Source organism: Carassius auratus, chromosome 9 (assembly GCF_003368295.1).
Source record: "Carassius auratus strain Wakin chromosome 9, ASM336829v1, whole genome shotgun sequence".
Taxonomy (NCBI): domain Eukaryota; kingdom Metazoa; phylum Chordata; class Actinopteri; order Cypriniformes; family Cyprinidae; genus Carassius; species Carassius auratus.
In genome coordinates, this window is record NC_039251.1 from 14,813,227 (window position 1) to 14,835,880 (window position 22,654).

At 37.3% G+C, this 22,654-nt stretch overlaps 1 protein-coding gene across 2 annotated transcripts in view; it reads right to left on the reverse strand.

Annotated features, from left to right (window-relative positions):
• LOC113108465 (low-density lipoprotein receptor-related protein 1B-like) overlaps positions 1-16,942 on the reverse strand; it is a 133,607-nt gene extending 116,665 nt beyond the window's left edge. Inside the window, exon 1 of one of the 2 annotated variants that reach the window (XM_026271611.1) lies at positions 16,498-16,942. In XM_026271611.1, coding sequence (XP_026127396.1) covers positions 16,498-16,591 — 94 coding nt within the window. In that variant the 5' untranslated portion in view covers positions 16,592-16,942. The remainder of the gene's footprint in view (positions 1-16,497) is intronic. The other variant, XM_026271610.1, reaches the window with a different exon arrangement.
• Between the last annotated feature and the right edge of the window lie 5,712 nt (positions 16,943-22,654).

Here is a 22,654-nt window from a genome sequence, read left to right on the forward strand (position 1 = left end):
CGTTCCCTACTCAGGGAACCATGGTTTCATTCGTAACCTGAGATGTTTCCTTTCAAGGGAACTTCGAACTGCGTCCTCTAGGCGGCACTATGGGGAACAGTATACCCACGCCGCCATGCTGAGGGGAGTGCAGACCAGAATAATGGCGAGCACTAAGTATCAACCCTACCATTTCCATGGGAGTTGCCCCTGGGACATTAGATGGCTGTCCGTGACATCATCCCTTACGGCCAAAGGCCAAGGCTACATACCCAACTTACCCAACTTGTTAGGGCCTCGACCCAGGGTAGAGCTCAAGGCTTGGAATCAAGAAAGATTCCTTTAAAGGGATACGTCAAAGAGCCTAGCATTTTATAATAAGTATTGTCTGTCACACAGGGGCTACCGCTTGATCTTGCATAAGCTTGCTGAAGGAAAATTCTCAACAGATCCTAGTAGCAACACCCTGTTTAGATAGGTATCAGAGGATACATCGGTGGATCGGTGCCCAAGATAAACGGAGCTCAACTCAAGAAAGGGCACGAAGTTACTGCGCAAAGCCCTCACAATATAGGATTTTTATAAAGAACGCAGAGTACTAGCGTGCAAACTTAAAAGACTTTACGTGCACACATACAATAGCATGGATTTTAAATGCTGTTCTAAAGGGGGGGGGGGGGCTCTCATGGCAATTTGATAGACCAGCTCATAGATGGAATGGTGCATCCCAAAACAATGTTTGAAAGTCATCAACTCGATCAATGGTAATAATGCTTGAGCGACTAGCAGTAAATATCTAGCTGAGGGGGGGACAAACACCCAGCTCTCAAATGAGCGGGAGCTCAACCTACCGCATGTTCCAAGCTGGAACAGCTAGAAATAAATTTACTTAGTTGAGGGAGCACAACCCAACTCTCACAGGAGAGGGGGCTCAACCTGCAGCATATTCCATTCCGGAATGGCCAGAAGTAGTCTACCTAGCTGAGGGAGCACAACCTTAACTCTCAACAAGAGAGGGGGCTCAGCCCACAGCCTGATCATGAGAATCAGAAGGGTAAGAGTACTGCAAGCTAGCCAAAAACTCAAAAAGGAAGGGCCTATTTTACCTGATGCTACTGGATGCTAGGTGCTCTGGGAACAACAGAAAACTCAACTTTCATGTTAGAGGAGAACTCCGGATACAGAAAGAGAGTAGCGCGCTCATAAGAAACCCTTTCTGGTAAAGAGGAGCGCTGCTAAACTACCACGAGAACAGCCCCTGGATCGAGGAATTCAACTCCTCACAAGGGGAGAGAACTCATGCCTTTAAGGGGAAGTGCCAGACTCAAAATAGCCCTTCATATTGACGGAAGCGATGCTTGATGTGTATTTATACAAACACACTGGTTGAGTGGAGCCCAAGGAAACAAGGTCTAACCATCTCGAAGAAAGGGAATGAAGCTGAGCACGTAACCCTTACTGTACCGGATTTCAGAAAGTGTGCAGAGTCTTGTATGCACACTTACCACTTATGTGGATTTTAGAAAGTGCAGAGTGTTCAATGTGCACACTCACCACCATATGGTTTTCAGAAAGTACACAGAGCTTAGTGTGTGTATTTAAAGCTTAATAAACATCACAGAGGTGCCAAACCACACGGGAGAGGCAAGCTCAAATTTACAAACCTATGGAGTGGGGCATCCCTTTTCAAGCCCTATGTTTTTCAGGCTCAGACCTGGTTGGTCATGAAGGATTGAAGGCTGCTGAGTGTGCCTTCACTTCCCTGAATGTCTTGACCACAGTCTCAACGGAGGTACCGAAACATTCGGAAGGCGAGACCGGAGCAACACGAAGAAAGCATTACTTTCTTCCAGATATCTGCCAGGGCAGAGTAACTCAGCTACCTCATCCTGAAACCGTTTCTGCGGATCATCTCGATATTGCATACTCATATGCTAGAATCGTTGGGTGCACAAGAAAAACAGTCTCTTCCATTTCTACTTGATCTCTGCGGAGAACAGGAAGAAATGGAAGGCTCACCTGAGTTGGAGGGCTATTGCCAGAAAGATAACACTCATCAAGACGACCTCGAGGTGTTACCTTCTTAGCACGTTTCCATAGCAAGTCCAACCTTGCTGCGGAGTGTTCCATAACCTCAACAGCCTTTTCCTGTCAGATCCTGTCAAATCCTTTACACGTACTCACTGTGACACAACGCACAACATGTATTCAGCTCCCGTGGGAGCTAAACACTCTCCGCCCACTCGCTAGATTATCACAGAAATCAAACGCAAAAACTGCTGCCGCGTATGTATCGCTATTCCAGCGAGAGGTGAACGCACTCATGCAAATGCTGCTACAAATTCTGGTAAATAGTGAAATACTCTCATCCCCTCTGGGTCTCGCAAATGCATCACAATGAGCGCAGCAGAGCACATCCAACTCCCTCAACAGCTGAATGCTTGTGCTTGCTCTTCACTACACACAAGGGAAGTCGTGGCCTAATGGTTAGAGGGTTGGACTCCCAATCGAAGGGTTGTGAGTTCTAGTCTCTGGCTGGACGGAATTGTGGGTGGGGGTAGTGCATGAACAGCTCTCTCTCCACCTTCAATACCATGACTTAGGTGCCCTTGAGCAAGGCATCGAACCCCCAACTGCTCCCCGGGCGCCGCAGCATAAATGGCTGCCCACTGCTCCGGGTGTGTGCTCACAGTGTGTGTGTTTGTGTTCACTGCTCTGTGTGTGTGCATTTCGGATGGGTTAAATGCAGAGCACAAATTCTGAGTATGGGTCACCATACTTGGCTGAATGTCACTTCACACACACCACAGTATGCGAGCCCTGTGAACTGCAGGTATCAGAGCAAAGCCTCTGGTGAGAAACATGCACTCCTAGACACTGTATGCTTCAAACAAAACAGTCAATGAAGACAAAGAAGAGAATGACGTGTTCTCCTGGTGCCTGTTTATAGTCGCACCAGTAGTGACATCACAGGCTGTCGGCCAACTTGTTGGTGCTTCAGACATGGGTCATGACGAGGTGTTCCCCATAGTGCCCCCTAGAGGACGCAGTTTAAAGTTCCCTTGAAAGGGAACTCATATTTCCTTCAATTTACTGAATTACTCTGGCACAAACTTTCAAATACCTTGATGTTTAAATTCTCAAAAGGACAGTTCACCCAATGAAAAAATATCTTTACTAACCCTCATGTTAATGTAAACACAAAACACACAAAGGATTATAACACTAAATACAATAAAAGTATTTTTTGAGAGTGATACAGCTTATTGTTGAACTATTCTTTAAACCTTTCAATTGTGTTCAAAAACTGAATAAAACGTGTTATGAGTCAAAATCAACAGTATGAAAAATACAAAAAAATCTATGTAAAAATAGAACCCTTCTATTTTGTGTATTTTAGTCATGTAAAAAAACACATTTAAATAATTTATATTATACACACATACCCGTGTGAGGTTAAAAATGGGTTTCTCACACATTATTAATGCTTCAGTAGTTTAGTAATTGAGATCCAAAAAAAAAAAAAAAAAAATCTTTGACGGATTTTTAGATTGTGAAAATCAAAAAAAAAAAAAAAAGAAAAAGAAAAAGAAAAAAAGGGTTAAAAAACGGCAACTTTTCCTAGGGTGATTCAGAAGGCATGTCTCACTTTCTTGTACACTTTAATTTCATAAGGTATCATGTATTTCAAATTACAGTGTTTAACAAAATTTGACAATAAAGGTTTTTCTATTTCTGCGAGGTTAAAATGAGTTTCTCACACTGCTGCATTAGTTTAATTATTGTGATCCAAAAAACTAAGATTTTTGGCTGTATATCGAAAAAAAGATGAAGAAACTGCAAATTATCCTAGGGTGATTCAGAAGGCATGTTTCAGATTCATGTACACTTTGAGTCTTTAGTTTCATAAGTTTTCATGTATTACAAATTTCAGTGTTTAACAAGCTTTGACAAAGAACTACGTTTTTATCTGACTCTTGGTGTTTTTCAGTGTGTTGCTTTCTGACAGATTGCATCTAAAACAGGGGGGGTGGGGGACTTGTTGGTGCACTTTGAATGCAAAACCATGACCCTAGATGAACAATTTAAAGACAAGAATATAAAGAGTTCGTTAAGCAGTTTGAAACCTGACCCCAACAAAAAAAGAGGGTTAAAATTCTTCTATTAAATTAAAATAGTAGTGCAACAAAAGCAGCATTTGCACAACATCTCACCATGTTAAGGGCACAGTGTTACTCATTTGTTTTTCCCAGACTCTGTCTCTGTCCAGATACACCAACAAACTCATTGTTAACCAGCTAAAATAAGGGCTCAACTCTTGGATCCAGATCACGTAGTGAGGAAAAGTCAAAGCATGACCTCTCCACCCAGTGTCAGACAAGTCAGCATGACAGCTGAGCAATCAAAAACAGCAGTCGACCCATGACTTCAACACCGCACAGACTCCAGCCGCTGCGGCACACTTCATTTGATGAAGTTCAGGTCCCTCCTGTCCTGTCAATCAGCAGGTAGCATGACAGCATTATCCGCGTTCCTCCATCCAAGGCAAATCATTTCTGAAACTGCCATGTCGAGATGTCTGCTTACCTTCAGCTTCTCTCAGCTCTCGATTTCTGATTCTGCTACTCCCTCTAGGCTTTTAGACAATATTGCAAAAAAGGGACAATCATTTGTAATGAATAAAATCTGATATTTGTGGTCTAAACATCAGGTATTTCACAAAGCAGTTGTTTTTAAACTCATTCAAACTCCCAAAACGATTTGCTAAATGATCAAACACTAAAATGTAACATAATTTGTATGCGGTACTTATAACAGCCCATTTTGATAGAGTTGCACTACAAAGTGGTTTTTCAAAGCCATGGGATGCCAACGAATGACCCACCAGCCTTTTTTTTTTTTTTTTTTTTTTTTTTTAGGGCAATCTGTTGTTTCCAATAGATTGAATTTACTAATCAACCTCAACATTAAATTCATGCATTACAGTTGATTTAAGGGCTACTTGAAAATAATTAATCCCCTGCTGAAGTTTTTGTTTCCTTAGAAACCAAATGCAACCACAAGCTGCCCCGCTGAAGCATTTTTGCTAAGCTGGTTTCCTTCACCTATGTTGGCTTGTTAAGCCCAGAGGGCTTTGACTTCTTTGTTTCAAAGAAATTAATTGCCTTTAGGGGAGATAAATAGCAAGTGACAAGCACCGTTGCCAAAAGCAGGGATCCCAGTCAAATGAAAAAGCGACATAAAGAAAGGCCGTTTTCACATTGTGGTATCACCATGGAGGCTCAGTGTGAAACAACGGGCTGGATGTATTAAACTCTCTTAGCCTCTTGTTTTTTTCTGTCTCCTAATTATAGTGGAGAAAACATAACAGGTGACTTATGATGCATCAACAGGCCTACAGAATATTGCCAGGAATTAACTCGGCTGAAATGCTGTAATGGCTGTTCACATCCATTTGAATGTTTTCATTGATTTTTACCAAAACAGACCTGGCAAGCCCAGGAAAAATATATGGCAAGAATAGGGAGTCTAGACTTAAAGGGATTAAAAATTTTAAATTGTAATTCTGTATTCTGCATATAATTTTTTATGAATAGTATTTTTGTTTCCATACTAGGTTCCATGAACAGTTTTGTTACTCATATTCCTCAAAATAGTTTATTTCGTGTTCAGCCAGCAGACAAACGATACTCATACAGGTTTAAAACAACTTGCAACAATGTGCAAATAATTAAACCAAAATCAGTACATGATTTATAAAGTTATTGGCTTCTAAAGTAAGGAGTCGACTCTGAATCGCTGAAACGAGTCGTTATAGATTTCAAATCTTTTGCCCATCTCTATGTACGTCACTAGGAGCACTTTGCATAATAATCTCCGCCTACCGTCTTGAGAGAAATGGAACTCTGACCTGCCCCACCCCCCCACACAGATGCTCTGGTTGGTGTGAGAGCATCATGTCGAGTTTTATTGTTTTATTCTTTGTTTTATTTTCACTGCCAAAGAATGAAGATCAGAAGAACCAATGGCTAAAATTAATTTTCACCACAATACCAGAGCAGTACAACAAATCCCTTTTGTTGTGTTCACAAGATTTCATTGATGACTGCTTTTCTAATCTCGGTGAGTACAGCGGGATTTTCAAAGCGTTTGGCCATAAAAGATGGTTCATTACCAACTTTATTTAGAACAACGAGCATTTCCGAATCACAACGCGAAGTATGATTATGAAGTTATGTGTCTGCTTTCTCCCGAGTGTCTTATCAGTATGTGTGCTGTCTGCAGCCTTTTTTTGTGCTGATCGTCATGTACAAACACGTCATTAAAATGAAGTGTAACTCCGTGAATACTCAACGAAGAGACATGAGAGAGATATCTATAGAAAGCTTGACATGTCTACTTTAAAACTAAAGAAGTGCTGCCGAAAACAGATATTCTGTGATAAAGTAATCCATATGAAAACAATGCAATGTCTGTTTTTCATGTCTCCCTTCATGACCACGCCCCCGCGCTGAACGCGCTATTCAGATTCAAACTGAAGCGCGTGGCTTGAATACACACACACAGAAGAAAAAGGAGTGAGACTGTTCAAGTTTTTTATTTTACTGTTTGCTTCGCGAAGAGAGGAATAATTCACCCCAAACAGATGCTAACGCATAGTTTACCGTGGAGGTGTGTGCGGAACAACCAATCAAACCTGACTATGTTAGTTGACCAATCAGAACACAGTATGCTACCGAAAGGTGGGGTTTAAGGAAACTGAATCTTTTGAACAGCTTCGCGCGAACCGTTTGGGGATCTCTGAGAATTGAGGTAATTTTAAAATGATATTTTGACAAAATGACAATGTTTTTTAACCTTGGATGGATTTAAACCTAATGTACAGGACTTATAAACAGTGATAGGAAGCTTAGAATTTTCATCTTACTGGCTCTTTAATGTTATATAGTCAGTGTGCCTTAACTGTATTACAGCAGTGTCAGATGGAAAAATCTACAGGAAGACTGCTATTAAATTGTAATCTAAAATGACCACAAATCAATTGAAAATTTACCTTAGTAATTTTATAATTTAATGTTTGTTGGATAAAGGTATCAACCTAACAATTTGAGTGAATTTGAAAAGTAAATACTACATGAATGTGTACTGTATACACACAACATTTTTTTTTAAATAAATAAAAAATATGTTAAATTATAGCACAAAATAGACAGCTGTGGTTGCCAGAAATTTACTGTAAAAATACGGTGACAATAGTTTGAATGTTACTGTATTAATGTCTGTATACTTTATTTATAACTGTGTATTTTAATCTTACAACTGTATATTTCATTTGATATAATGTTAATTTACCAATTTCACTTGAACTACCAAGTCTCTTACCTTAAAATGTACTGATTACCACATTTTTGTTTGTGTGTGTGAAAACTATAAATATTCTTTGTATATTTACAGTGTAAATTTATCATAAAACATCACAGATAGATAATATAAGAAAGAATCATGATAACTTTACCATATCAATAAAATGATAACTCAGAAAAAAAGCCTAAGAAAAAATACTTATTTCTTATAGAATAAATTACAGGAGGGGTCATACAAGCTCTTATAGTCTAAGCTGAATCACCCAACCTTTCTTAAAAAAAAAACGTGGGTCAAAATCAAGGTGCCACCTAACTTTTGAATACCTTTACAACTGTACAAGTTCTAAAACCATCAAGGCTTCATTGAATCCAAAACTGTGCCCCAAAAATACCCTGTCATGTTCACTTACTATAAACTGCAAAAAAGAAACTACAGGGATCTTCTCTCTTAGCTTCCCCTCCATTCTGCTTCGTACATTATAAGACTGAGTCCTGAAAAACATTTCAGATGACTGTTATTTATCCAGCAGCGAGCACTGGAAGTGAAAGACAGTCAGGGATTGGGAAGCTGAGTGCTTTATCTCTTGTGCTTTCACAGAGCGCTGAGGCGCATCAGAGATGCGGAGAGGGTGAATGCACTTCTCCACCACAGAAAGAAAAGAAACAAAAACAAGCAGGCATGTATCTAATTAGAACAAAAAGAGTCAGAAACAGAAAGTAGTCAGCTGTGACAGACCAGAGCAGGTGGTGAACCTAAACAATCAAACAGGAGATGCTGTTACCGAAAGGACTTCATGAAACAACATGCATTAAATTGCATACTATTAACACATAAAGCATTTAAAATAAGGGATGGATCAAAATAGTTAAGTGGACTAATATAACAACCGATTAGTGAGGTCATACAGATGATAAAGATTTTTTTTGACAATTGTGTATTTTTATAATGAACTGTGTTACGGTTCTGTGCTGCACTAAACATGAACATTTTTCAGTAGATTGGGGTCTGGATGGGTACACATTATTTTTAAAGGAACAGTTTAGGGTTTAATTTACTGAAAATGTACTTGCCCTCAAGCCATCCATAATGAGTTTGTTTCCTCAATGGAACAAATTTGGAGAAATTTAGCATTACAGAACTTGCACACCAATAGATCCTCTTAAGTGAATGGGTGCCGTCAGAATGTGATGTTTTATCAGCTGTTTGAACTCACAAGTAATCCATACAACTACAGTCCACCAATCAACGTTTTGTGAATTCTGATGCCCCCCCATTCACTTCAGAGGATCCGATGGTGAGCAAGTGATGCAATGCTACATTTCTCTTAAAATCAGTTCAAATGAAAAAACAAACAAACAAAAAAGTCTCATATACATTTTGGATGGCCTGAGGGTGAGTAAACTGTCATCTTTGAGATAACTATTCATTTAACTTGACAAAAACAAAATTTTCAGCTGCATTAGATTTGAAATATTTTTCCAGTCATTTTCCCCATTTAATTATCTAATTGAATAAAACTTAATAAAATTGAATAATAATTAGAATGTAGTAATTTAGTTTTAACCAGGAATTCCACTGCTAAACACAATTATTGTAAAAATAAAAATAAAAAAATAAAAAGCTGAATTAATGCACACCTTGGAGAAAATGAACAGGATTTTCAATTCCAAAACCTGGTTTGCTGGTCCTCAAATTGATGCCCAATATTCCATCACAAAATACAAAGAGGACACATAGAGGGTAGATCACCAGACAAGTCCTGCCGAGTGGGGTTACAAACCAAAGTTGGAGGTAATTAACTGTAATCAAAAAATCTGTGCTATCCAAGTACATTAATATAAAACCAATTCAAATGAAATCAACCCACGTTAAATCCTTTTGAATGTATTTCTCCTGAAAGAGGCTCCTGTATGGTTTTTTTTTAAATTCCAGCATCAGTCTCTCAGCCCTATAGCTGCATGCCAGGTGGCAGCTGGGAGAGCTGCCTTTTAATCTGGTTTGGCGGTCCTAAATCACTGCCACAACAGCAGGCATGATGTAGGGGAGTTTGGAAAAGAAATTCACTCAGACGTTCCTCTGACCATGGTTTGGACTCTGTCTCACTCTCTCCCCAGGTGTGTGGCCTTGTTTGCCATATGTCAAGTGAGTGAACCACTAATATCCACAGGGCACCTACAGGAGCCTGCACAAAAACAAGTTTTAATTTATGTGGTATGACATTGAAAACCAGAGTCGGTCATGTAGGCCGAAAGAACCTTTGGTCGTACTTCATGCTTCAGTCAAGAGTCATGAGTGTTATTACGATGCTTTTTAAAGATTCAACAGTGTAACAAAACTACATGCTACTGTAACTATGAGGCACCTCATGAGGATGCCCAACTACTTGTTCTGGCTGTCACACTGATAGGCATACTTTAGCCCCAGGATAAAGCTGTCTCGCAGATGGATGAATCTCTTCAGCTCTGGTCTGCAGCACTGTCTGCATACATTGCTCTGAGTCTAGCATTAGTTTTAACCCGTCTAAACCCTTATGCCATTTCTTAGCGTGCTGAGTCCTCTTTAATAGAATGAGAGCCAAATCCCTCTAAGTGGACCAAAAAGTGAACAGAGGAAAAAAAAAGTTTAGTATTCACACAGTTTTAGGTCTCTTTTCACATTAACATTCATGCATTTAGCAGATGCTTTTATCAAAAGCAACTATCAACAGAATTTGGTTTTGGTTTAGCTTGTTTAGCTGTTTTTTCTTCACTCAAAATATATTTTTACATGATAAAAATGTATGCATTCTGTAAGTTTCTTGATATAGACACAACTGTTCAGAAGTAAGATTTTGTAATACTCTTGAAATAAATTTTGTAAGCTCACCAAGGCTACATGTATTGAATCAAAAATACAGTAAAAACATGTAATATTGTGAAATGTATTACAATTTAAATGAACTGTTTTCTAATGTTATATATTTGTAAATGTTATTTTTTCCTGTGATGGTACAGGAATTAAAAAAAAATAAACTTACATATAACTATACATATTAAGAGGTAAACTTTAGCAAATTGAATAATTTTTGATTAATCGTACAAAACAATTTGGTTAATTAAAATAAATTTTTAATCTACTGAAAGCCTCAGGCTACATCCATTCACACAAAAGTATTATATTTCTAATGTAATTTCATGACTTTCAGAGCAGCATTACAAGGTGGTCGAGCTAAACCCTCGAGCCATAATTTGTGCAGAACACTGAAGACCTCTGAGAGTCTCTGAATAGTTTATATATAATATGATCCTCATTGTTATCTCAACAGAAATAAAATAAGCAGCTCCTCATCTTCTCTGTGTGACATCATTACCTCTATATGGTTCACAATATTACAAACGAACCGCACAGCAGTCCTAAAGCCAAATGTACTCAGACCAGACATATGAGAAGCACACTTTAGACCGTTTTATCACAATTCATGCAAATCATTTGAGAAAAATTATTTATTTTATTTCTGTTTCAATACCTGTTGTTGTGTCATTTATTTTTACATGAGAATGAAAAATTCTTTATATGCAAAGTAGCAAATACCTGCTTTTGAAAACAGATACAGTATATTACTAACTTCCTCTGCTTTTCACAAAGCACATTGTTTTGCTCATTAGGAATATTTGCTAATCTTTCAGACTTCAGTATAAAAACAGTAATAATTTACTCCGTACCCATAAGTCATTGTCTCCGATTTGCTATATTCGTATTGAATCCTTTCCATGTATTCTATTAATGTTTTGCAATGACTGGTACTCCTCCACTAAAGTCAAAATGTGGAAAGAGAAGAGCAGAAGATCCACTGCTTCATTAATCACATTACTTATGCTGCACATTTCACAAAAAGCTTCATCTTTAAGCTCTGAATAATGAATTCAACAGTGAGAATGCACATATGAACATATACACCGTTCTGAACTTGGGTCTCTTCTCCTGCCCGAAAGTAATTCACCAAGCACTCAACTACGATAACAGGCCACTATGTGTTTTAGCAGATCTAATAGCTGACAGACTGTTTTATAAAAATAAAAAAAAACGATGCAAAGACATCCAGATCCAATTAAAACTGGTGCATAAATCCACAAACTATAACAACATATGCACTCTACTCCTGACTCTGCTATTAAAAGCATCCAGAATACTTTGCTCAAACAGTGGCCACTGTGATGCATTCCAAGTACTCATTGATTTCTTCACTTGTTTCTGCTTACTAAGACACAAGCTTAAAAATTAACACTCAGAAGGCCCAATACAAGTCCAAATTATCTTCAGAGGGTAAATAAAACAAATTAGTAGCCAATACATGGCCAATAAAAGAATTAGTAGCCAACAGATTGTCTGTTAATATAGAACTGCAACATAATAAATGGTGATTAAAAAGTGATAATTTACCAAAAAATCTTCTATTCTGTAATAATTTTCTCACCCTCACGTTTTATCAATGACTTGTTGTATCAAAGAAGTTCATACAGGTTTGGACTGACATGCAGAAGCATTTATGGTGTCTATTTTAATTTTTGTATAAACTATCCATTTACATCAAAAAAAAGTTAGTCAGATCCTCACAAACTGTCTCATAAAGAACATATCTGTTCATTTTGTAGACTACAGTATACTGTATGATTCTCAGACTAAAATAATTATTTGCAATATTTGTCATAATATGCAAAGAGTAAAAATGTTATCATAGGGAAAAACATATTCCATTTATCCATCACACTGTTTGGACTATGCAGGAAAAAATAATTTACGGCCAGTCCATCACAGGGCTGACAAAAATACTTATTTGATAAAAAAAAAAAAAAAAAAAAAAAATATATATATATATATATATATATATATATATATATACAACTTAATGTAAGATATATTTAAGACTGGAAAATTCTCAATTCAAACTGGCAAGGGAGGCAAAAAATACATTTTGGAACCTGTAGACCAGATGGAACACCCTGTAGTACAATAAAACATTTGACCATCTACATCAGCTTGCACAGTGCTGGATTCAGCATGTCAACATAAAATGTAGATGCACATGATGTCATAGGCCAGCAGATTACCTGGGCGTTGCAGGATTAGCTCCAACAGCAATGCTCAGCCACAACCACTCGATCCATCAAAGGTCAGAACACTTAATGACTCAGCTAAATGTGTGGCCAACTTCAACTGAACTTCAATTGGATCAAATGGGGCGTGCAATAGAACGCCAACAAAAACAATGAAGCCTGCCACACAGGTGCTAGATGAATCACCTCCAGAAGCAAGGCTACTGCTCTTACCAGAACCCAAGTGCTTTGCTTTGTCATCTCCCTTGTCATTTTAAACCCCTTTTCAGCAAGTGCTATGGCTGGGGATTAGCATGCATTATTGCTCCCGTTTTATAGAGTATTACATGGATAACTGTAAGGTCATCCACCAAGCAGGGGTAATTTTACTGAGACCACTAGACCAATTACCTGGTTGGGAAGTAGGAAACACCTGAAGCTGAGGCATGGATTTATACCCAGAAGAGGCCTGTAAATGAGTTCCATCTGGCAGATATATATATATATATATATATATATATAAATCACACTTTTTCCAAGTAAAACTTTCCAGATATTGACGCAAACCACCTATGAAAATAAATGCAGACCAACTTGAGAAGGTCAGTCTTTTAGGTGGGATGGAAGTGGTTTACAACCACAACCCTGTTCTAAATCCCAATTCACACTTAACCAACAGACGCCATTCAGTGTCAATAATCATCAGATTACAGTACGTCAGCTTTCAGACACTCTACAACCCAACAAACACTGACCAACAGAAACAGATACTGACAGTGTATGAAACATACATTGCATGTATTGTTTACATATGTGATACTCTCCAAAATGGCACCAGGGAGATGCGGAGGAGACGAATCGTTGAATACAGTCATTATTTTTGTTTTCTTTGTGCACAAACAGTTTTCGTGTAGCTTCGTACGTTTTGAACCACTGCTATCGCATGGATTATTTTAACAATGTCCTTGCTATGTTTCTGGACCTTGATCGTGTTAGGATTCTTGCTGTCTATGCAGAGTCAGAAAGCTCTCAGAATTCATCAAAAATATCTTAATTTGTGTTCCAAGATGATCAAAAGTCTTACAGGTTTGAGGGTGAGTAATTAATTACAGAATTTTCATTTTTGGGTGAACTATCCCATAAAGGAAGCATCCAAACCATAACTGAATCACGATCGACTTAGAATATTCTATTAAGGCAGCAGGAATTCAGGTAAATCAGGATACTTTTTGCCATTGAGATAAATGGAAAAAAGGTCCCAACTTTACTGAATTAACCCTAGCATTTGAAGTTTTGCTTTAAAAATATAGATAATACTAGTAAAAGAAGCCATCGTAATTAAGTTGCTTACCATTTAAAACAGCCTCCACATCTGGAATGCTATGATCATGCCCTACAATACTGCCTCCGTAAGCAGCTCCCTAGGTTTCATAAAAGAGCAATGATATCTGTCCTTACCTTGAGTTTCACAAAACAATTTCCCCTATGTAGTGTAAAAAATCAGCATTGCCTTTGCATGACTGAGGTCATTTGAAAAATCACTGTTTGTGCCTTTATTGACTTTCCTCCAAAAGCAGGTAAAAATCACAGTTGGACAATAAGCCAGCACAGCATGCTTAGATATAATCTCATTTAATTAGGCTCTGGGGGCGTCCTCCCGATTTATTTACTAAAGGATACTGCTTAACCTGCTTTTTGGGGCATGCTCTTAAAGAGGGAAACATTTCCAGCAACCTTGAACTGTTTATAATAGCCGATAAATATCTGAAGCGAGAGTCACCGGTAAGATAACAGAGGGTTTGATATAATGAAGTGTGGGTTGAGTAAACTACTTTTCAATGATGCCTTTCCATCTGCCTGCACTGGTGCTGTAAACTCTTTGCTGTGATACACTGGATTAGATGGCAAACAATGATTAAAGGTTCACTAAACAGACTGTGGAAAGAGACGTTTTATCAAGCATCCTAAGAGAGCATATATGACACAACCACACAGATGACTCTGCAGCGATCAGTCTTATTTTTATTTTTTTTAGAATATGCGCTAAGTGAATGAGCAATGCTAAGAATTAGGACACAGTATAATACATTGGAGATATGAATGCAAGCACTTAACAAGTGAACACAAGCCTCAGAGTAAGTCTATAAACTCTTTGCAGGGCATTTTGACATTTGCATTCATCTGATATGATAAATACGCAGCTTTTGAAACTGGCACTATTTCTCTGTGAACACACCTGGATGAAGGAACACTAAGATCCAGTGCACGTGTGCTAAGAAGTTCTTTCGACTTAACCCTTTGATGCATGAAGTATTCATTAAAAAACAAGGGAAAAAACACAAGGGTAAACATTTGACAAGATAAAGATTTGTCCAATGCAATACATTATATTAAAAGAAGATATTTAAGGGATACTAAGTGTTTCAACACATGACGAATTTACTTTGTCATAAAAAAAAAAAAAAACCTTTAATTATGTTCAAGGGTCAAAGGCAAATTATGTATGATGGTTTAGATTTTACAAAACACCATGAAAGGTTTCAAATTATTTTTAAAGAACTGTCAACTACAGTGAATGCCATGCATCTAAGAGTCAAGTTTCATAAAATATGGATGTTAAAATATGTATACTTTTTAATTAATTGATCAAACTATGATAAACTATTAACTGTTATTGTCAGGTTTTTTTTATATCATAAATATTGTTGTTATGCTAAAGGCGACAGAGCTGCAAAAACTCTGCAGAGACCGTCTTTGTTTACAAATGCTGTTTTTGTTTATAAAAGACAACCTTGCAATAAATGCCTAGTTGTACTTTATATTGTGTATGCATTCAGATATGATACTTTCAACCAGAATCTCTTTTTCATCTCACGTTGACAATTGAGAGCACAAGGGGAAAACAAACTTGACAGATTTGTCTGCGCTACAACCTGACAATCTTTGCTTTATCTCAATCCGGCGGTGCACAGGGATTTGCAGCAAATGAACAAAACCCCTGCAACTAGTTCAAGACTCACTGATCCCTACATCAAGATTCATTAAATATCTGCCCTTATTGATTTAGATTTTTCTGACAGTGTCACTCACACATGCTACTCTTCAGCCAAAAGCTTACATTATGCAACCCATACAAGGAAGACATTTTAATATTCGAGAAACTTGTAACATCCATAACTAGTGGTTAGAAGTTTCCAGACATTTATAATATAACAAAACACTGACTATGTTTCAGACTTTACAGGATGCCTAATACAATTTGTTGCTGAAAATAAAAAAGATGGTCCAACAGAAGGTCGAATGATGATTTCATCTGAGTTCAGCTCAAATTTGTCTTCTTCAGCAACTATTGACAAATAATAAAATAGGCAGAACACTGACACCCATTCAAACACAAAACACCATATGGGTAACACACAATACTAAAGTAATACAACAAACTCTTCCTAAATCTTCCTAGTGCAACATAAATCACGTTAATGAGCTTAAGTGATAACAAAAATAAAAGCAAACTGAATGCAAGGAATATGATACAAATTATATGAGGACTCGTACTAATTACAATAATTCAATCGTTATTTTGCATTTTAAATATATGTAAATAAGCCAATTCATATGTTTTGAGACGTGCAAAGAATACTAACAATATGTAGCCTATTTAAAAAGTCATTTTTATCGAACAAATTATTATATTCTTGTTTCATTTCATTTCATTATCATTTATCTGTATCATCCTCCTACATACTAAATATTTCCGTCTTAAAATTCACAATATGATTATGATGGCTTGAGCCTATTCATACTCTTTTGGTTCTATACAAGCACACCACTGATACGCTACACCACTAAACACTACCTACAGGGAACTGTATTACACCATCGACTACTACAACACGCGAGTGAAACATTCCTACCTCAACCTGACTATTTCTCAATTCACTTCAATGCAACATTTCGGGGGAAATGCTTGCGTCGCATCAAAAACGTGCAGCGACATCAGGCGCGTGGCGAGATGCGCTGACAGATTATGGGATGCTCCGCGAGCGCAAGTTTGATTGTAGAGCTGCTGCGTCTGTCTTACCTTGCTCTGAATCAGCGTCCCTCAGTGTCTGAACATTTGAGAATACATCCCCGAATCCCAGTATGAAGAGTAAGGTGAGGATATACTCGGACATCGTTGCTGAGTGAGGGCGAAGGCCACCGCACTTCTTTTACTGAAGTCCGATTCCAGCCCTCCGGTACAGCGCCGTTATTCAGGAATGACAAGTGAAATTTGTCTGCAGAGCGCACCGACCCTCCTTCACTCCTCGCATTCAGATGGATTTCTAGACGCGCACACACATGAGCTTGCAGGCGATAGTGTGAGCGAAGAGAGAGAGAGAGAGAGAGAAGGAGAGAGACGGAGGGTGTGCGGATAGATGGGGACAATAACGCACTGTGAGCTCGACTTTGATCGGTTTCCAGGCACCTGACGTAGCGCAAGGAAAGCGGGGGTGCGTAACAAGGGGAATGCGCTAATTAAGCTACGCAAATAAATAAATATTTAATTTAAATTTAATTTATTGCTTTTTCTTCAAATGTTCTTATTTGGTGAGGTGGTCCTGGGAACACAATTGTTCGGTAACTATAATGCTAACCAACTTTATATATATATATATATATATATATATATATATATATATATATATATATATATATATATATATATATATATATATATATAGCCTATATATAATAAAGGAGCGATAATGTCGCTGCGCAAAGCCAATTTGTGTTTTGGCACCCACCCTAACACGCGTTAACTAACTTAAATAAGATTATTTTTAATCAAAGTACAAAGTTTTCTGACATGTAAATACAAAATAATCTGAAAAATAATAACCATGTAACCATACCTTCGCGATCAACGCACATTCCGTTAGCGAGCATCATCTTGGTGAAATGGCGCGCTCTAAGTTACTGTCAGGTTTGAGCATTTTCCTAAAATAATGTGTAAAACCCACTAAACCCTTCTTGAATCAAGTTTTCCAAATAAGCCAGGTTTTTTTTTTTTTTTTTTTTTTTTGACTGTTTGACTTATTGTCAGTTGATTTGTTTCAAAATGAGACAGACTAACTGAAATAAGCCTGGCTTATTTGGTAAACTTGTTTTATGAAACAGGCCCCACGTTAATTTCTCAGCATAGGTTGCCACAATTGAGCTTGAGCTATGTTAATTTTGCTTTTGGAAAAAGTTTTTATTTATTTTGTTTTGGGTATTTTTTTTTTTTTTTTTGCCCTGGTATTTGAATTTAGATTCCATTCACGGAAATCCATGACTGACCAGAGAAACCCATAAATTGTTTAAGGTCAGTGAAACTGCATATTAAAGGGCTGCCCTTTAACACTACTGACATATTTACACAAGCTTTTCCATGTATGCTTATAATAAGCAATAACAGCCCAAGGCAAATTCGATTTCACACTGGATCCCGGTGCTATGTTGATAGTAGACTGCAATTTAGATAAAATATAGTCAAAAACTGAGCCAAAACGGTCAGTTCTAAGGATAAACATTCCCATAAAAATGAGTTGCTGCCCTTGTTTGTCAATGGAACATTTTAAATCATACATTACCTTCATACATTAAGGGCTATATATTCATCAAATATATATTCACAACCAAGTCAGATAATATGATAGCAGAAATAAGGGTACAACAGTCACAGAGTATTTATTTAAGGGATAACATACAGGCAATTGGTGAAAATGATGGAAAGACTCACCCTCACGTTGTTTCAAACCTGTATGAGTTTATGTCTTGTTTAAAGAAAGTTGGTAATCAAACGGTTGTAGCCACTGACTTCCATAAAAAATTAAAAAAATACTATGGAAGTCAATGGCTAGAACCAACTGTTTGGTCGCCAAAATTATTCATAAATGATAACTTTTTTGTGTGTGTGTTGTACTATCCCTTTAACACAAAATAAAAATCTGATAGGGTGATCAGAATACTGTATTGTGCATTTTTTGTTGGATTTTATTATGCATGAAGAAAAAGACTTCAGAGTTGTGATCAACCTGTTGTTTTATTCAAACAAAAGTGGCAATCTGACTGTATGTTATCTCACTTAATAACTTAATAAATGCACATGAAATACTGAATTGAAATTATTTTCTTACTTTTAGACAGCAGAGAAAAATATATGCATTGCTAGGAAACATGGCTTACTTTGAAGACACCCCAACATGCTGTGACTTTCTCAATCATAAGTCAGTGTTTAGTGTGTCTGTCTGTTTGTGCTCCAGTGGTCATGGCTACATGTGAAGATGTTGCAGACTTCTATTGAAGATTGTGTTTTCAGTACACAGAATGCAAGGTCTGCCGTAGACTGCCCACACATTCACAGCCAATGGCTCGCTCCAGGGAAAGCACTTGTGCCTGCGCAGCATTGACCCCCTCCAAAGCACAAGCAGTACGGAGGCTTTCAGGATGAAACTTCCTTTATGCACAGCACTCTTTTTTTTTTTTTTTTTTCTTGAGCATAGTCACAGCTGTGTTTGGACAAAAGCTTTCATATCCACTTACATTGAATTCAGTACCTTCTCCACTGCTAACCATATATTCTGATGCAACCATGTGAAGATGAACAACTGAGATAGCAAATAAACATGGTGTATGTGTAAAAATAAATAAGGTGTTGCACAGTTGATTATTATAATTTTTTAAAATAAGACAACAGGCCATTTTTTTTTTTTTTTTATTAATTTACTTCAACAAATGTGTTGACTGAATATAAAATGTTTTACAGTTAAATTTACTGAATCTTATGTTTTCTATAAATCTCATGCACATCATGGAGAGCCAATGGCGGCTTCAGGCAATTTTGATTGGGGGGGGGGGCAATGGGGGGTCCTGGTCATTTCAAGGGGGGTCTCATGAAAACCAACAAAAAATACAGTGGGCACAGCTAATAACCGCATATTACTGCATCGAAAATACATTTTGGTCCAAAAATAGCAAAAACTATGACTTTATTCAGCATTGTCTTATTGTGCCTCTACATTTCCCTCTTTTTCTTCCTCTATCTACATCTCCTCATTTGATCTATTACTTTCCACTCTCTGTCCATCTAGGAACAAGGCTCAATTTACTATATCAGCATCAATATATTATTTTAACCATCAATACTACTATTGCACCTAATCAATAAGTCCACCTTAAATACTGATACAAAACATAAAAAAAAAAAAAACGGATACAATGGAATATAGTGATTAATATTATTATTACTGTTGAGGTTGTTATTGTCTAAAATTGAACACCTTTGCGATGTAAACAAATGACAGGCTACATTTGTTATTCATATCCTTCACACTACACTTTGATGTCAGGTATATTATGCATTTTTTATTGACATTGATATTTTTACATTTATTTCCAGAGAGATATTATTGAGTTCACAGGCTAAAGTGGTCTTGCTGTTGTAAACACTGTTGCTATTGTAGAAAACATATATATATTTGCGTCACATTTTAAAATATAATTATATAATTAATTTCTGAATTGTTTTTATTTTTATAATGATAATTCAGAGAATGAGAAAATCTGAATAAGCCTTACCAGTGTTGTGATAATTACTTTTAAGGCACTCAAAGTGTTTAAAAATATATAAGTACTGTAATATAATAAAAGTTTTGTCAAATAACATAGACCAGACCCCTCGATGCCTGTGAAATTTTCTCCCTCAGCATTACTTCTACACTACAGGCTAGACACAGCAACATATCTGCATGTTCTCACATCACATCGTTCTTGTAAAATAATAATAAGTAAATAAACATCAAAATCACTTAGCTGAGAATGAAACACCACTTACCACCTGCCACGGTGTTGAAAATATCCTCTAACAATTAAAAAATGCGCGTGCGGTGTGAGGAATCGTCCCTGTCAGGTGAAAGGTCATCATGTTGGTCATTTTATTTACGGCTAAATTATTATTAATAAATTGTACTAATATTATGATTGGGCGTGGGCAGGCATTCTCAAAAGGGTATGTTATTAAAAAATAAATAAATAAAATAAATCGAGGAAATTTTGCTTTGACAAAAGGGCGCTTAAGGGGCACAGGAGCAGGTGCTCAAGTGAACCGGTTCTTTCGGACAATTCGATCAAATAAACCAGTTGAGAAAAAAAAACCGGTTCACCGGTTCTTTTGCGCTCGATGTAATGCCATTAAAGATGACTGCCCTTCATTCAAGTCTTCAGATTACCCGCGCTTATAACATAAACACAGAATCAGTTCAGAATCAATCACCAAAAGAATCAGTTAGGTTCAGACGAGCTGTGTGTCGGTCTGCTTCACACTGAATCACACATGTGCAGTATCATCAGCTCCTCGGTTCTCGAATCAGACGTGTCCATTGACAGTAAAATAAATGGACACAGCGACCCCATTGGAACTCAATTGAGACAAGTGAAGCCCATTTTTAGCGTTTTTTAGCACTTCCGTTTCTGACGCGTTTCAAACTAAGCTTGATGACGTCACCAACCTGTCTGACATATGTAAATCTTCTAGTAACTGTGCGTGCAAACTGCCATCGTTAATCTTACAGAGAAGGCGAGCTCGAGCAGGGAGTTCTTTGGCGTGAGTGAGCAGGAGTAAGTATTCTGATTAATTATTTTGTATAGGCTAGTATTTTAAAATGTAACGCCAGTACGCCATATTAAGTTAATTGCCTGCGAGCTTCTCCTCCTGTCTGTACGGTAATATCTCTACTGTGTGACAGAGAGTCGCGTGGTTATGACGCAATCGTTAGCCTATTTTTACAAAAACTGTTTCTATGGGGCCATAATGTAACATGGAAGGTAATGGAGCCCTTTATACATTGCCGTGTATCTTTAGAAATATATAATGGACAAACGGAGTCTTTAAACGCCTCAGATGTAAAGTTAATCGCTTGCTAACGCAAGTGAAGTACTGCTACAAGATGGCGGCACCCGGCCGACTTCATTTTCCGGTCGACTTCCTTGCCGCCTGGACGCGTCTGACAGAAACAGTTCTCGGTTCAGTGTACGAATAAATGTCGAAATAATTATTATTTATTATTGTTCTGTGTAGTTTGAAGATAATTTTTTTTTAAAATCTTTATCCCAGATATATATATATATTTCTTAATCAGGAAGAGGATCGGGGGTCAAATGGGGGGTCAGAGCATTTTTTTGCAGGGTCTTGAGACCCCGCAAGTCCCCCCCTCCCCACCCCCCGGCGCCGCCGGTGTGGAGAGCAAAGAGCTTTTTGTCAATATAAAGACATATGAACATTCATGGCAACATACACTAAAAAAAATCAAATACATTTAGACTGATTTTTCTAGAAGAAAAACACCACAAAACACATCTAATGTTACAACATAAAAAAAAGCTAAAATATTGTAGATAAAATAAGCAAACTGTTGAACAATGCAACCGTTTATTTGTTTATGATCCAGTGCATGCTGGGAAGGCAAGTAAAGCAAATGGGAATGAACCACAAAACTCATCATAATTCCAACTTGACTGCTACACCTGTTGATTAAAAAAAGCTGTGTTTATAATAAAACAAATGCATCATTTAGACGTTTTAAATTTAAACCACTTCTTCTGGTCAAAATAACCCTTCCTCCAGTGAAAATGTCCATTCCCCATAGTCCTCTCACAACATAATTGTTTATATGTTGCACAACTCAAGGGCTGTTTTCCCTTGTAAATGGTTGCATATTTCTCTCCTGATTCAAATAACAAATTAGGCTTTTTCACTGGTTAAATCAATATTATGGATAGAGCAATGGTTTGGAGTTTTGGAGTATGGTTTTTAATCAGCTGTATGGACTTTCATTCTGACAGCACCCAGAGGATTTATTGATGAGCAAGTGATGTAATGCTATATTTCTCCAAAATTGTTTAGATGAACAAACAAACAAACCTAAGCGTGAGTAAATCATCAGCAAATTTTCGTTTTGGGTGAACTATTCCTTTAAGCAAACCAAATAAATAATAATAATGGAGTTTATCTTTGGTTATTTCTCAGTATCACTTACTGGATCTAACAATTATTTCTTATAGTGTGGTCTCACATAAGGTGCTGTTGTTATCTGTGGAGCATTCAGTCGTGTGCCTTTTTTTTTTTTTTTTTTTTTTTTTTTGGAGCCATAATAGAGTGCTGAGGTCCAATGTGGAGTAATTGAGCTTCTTCTCGAAATGGTCGGCCCTTTCTTAAA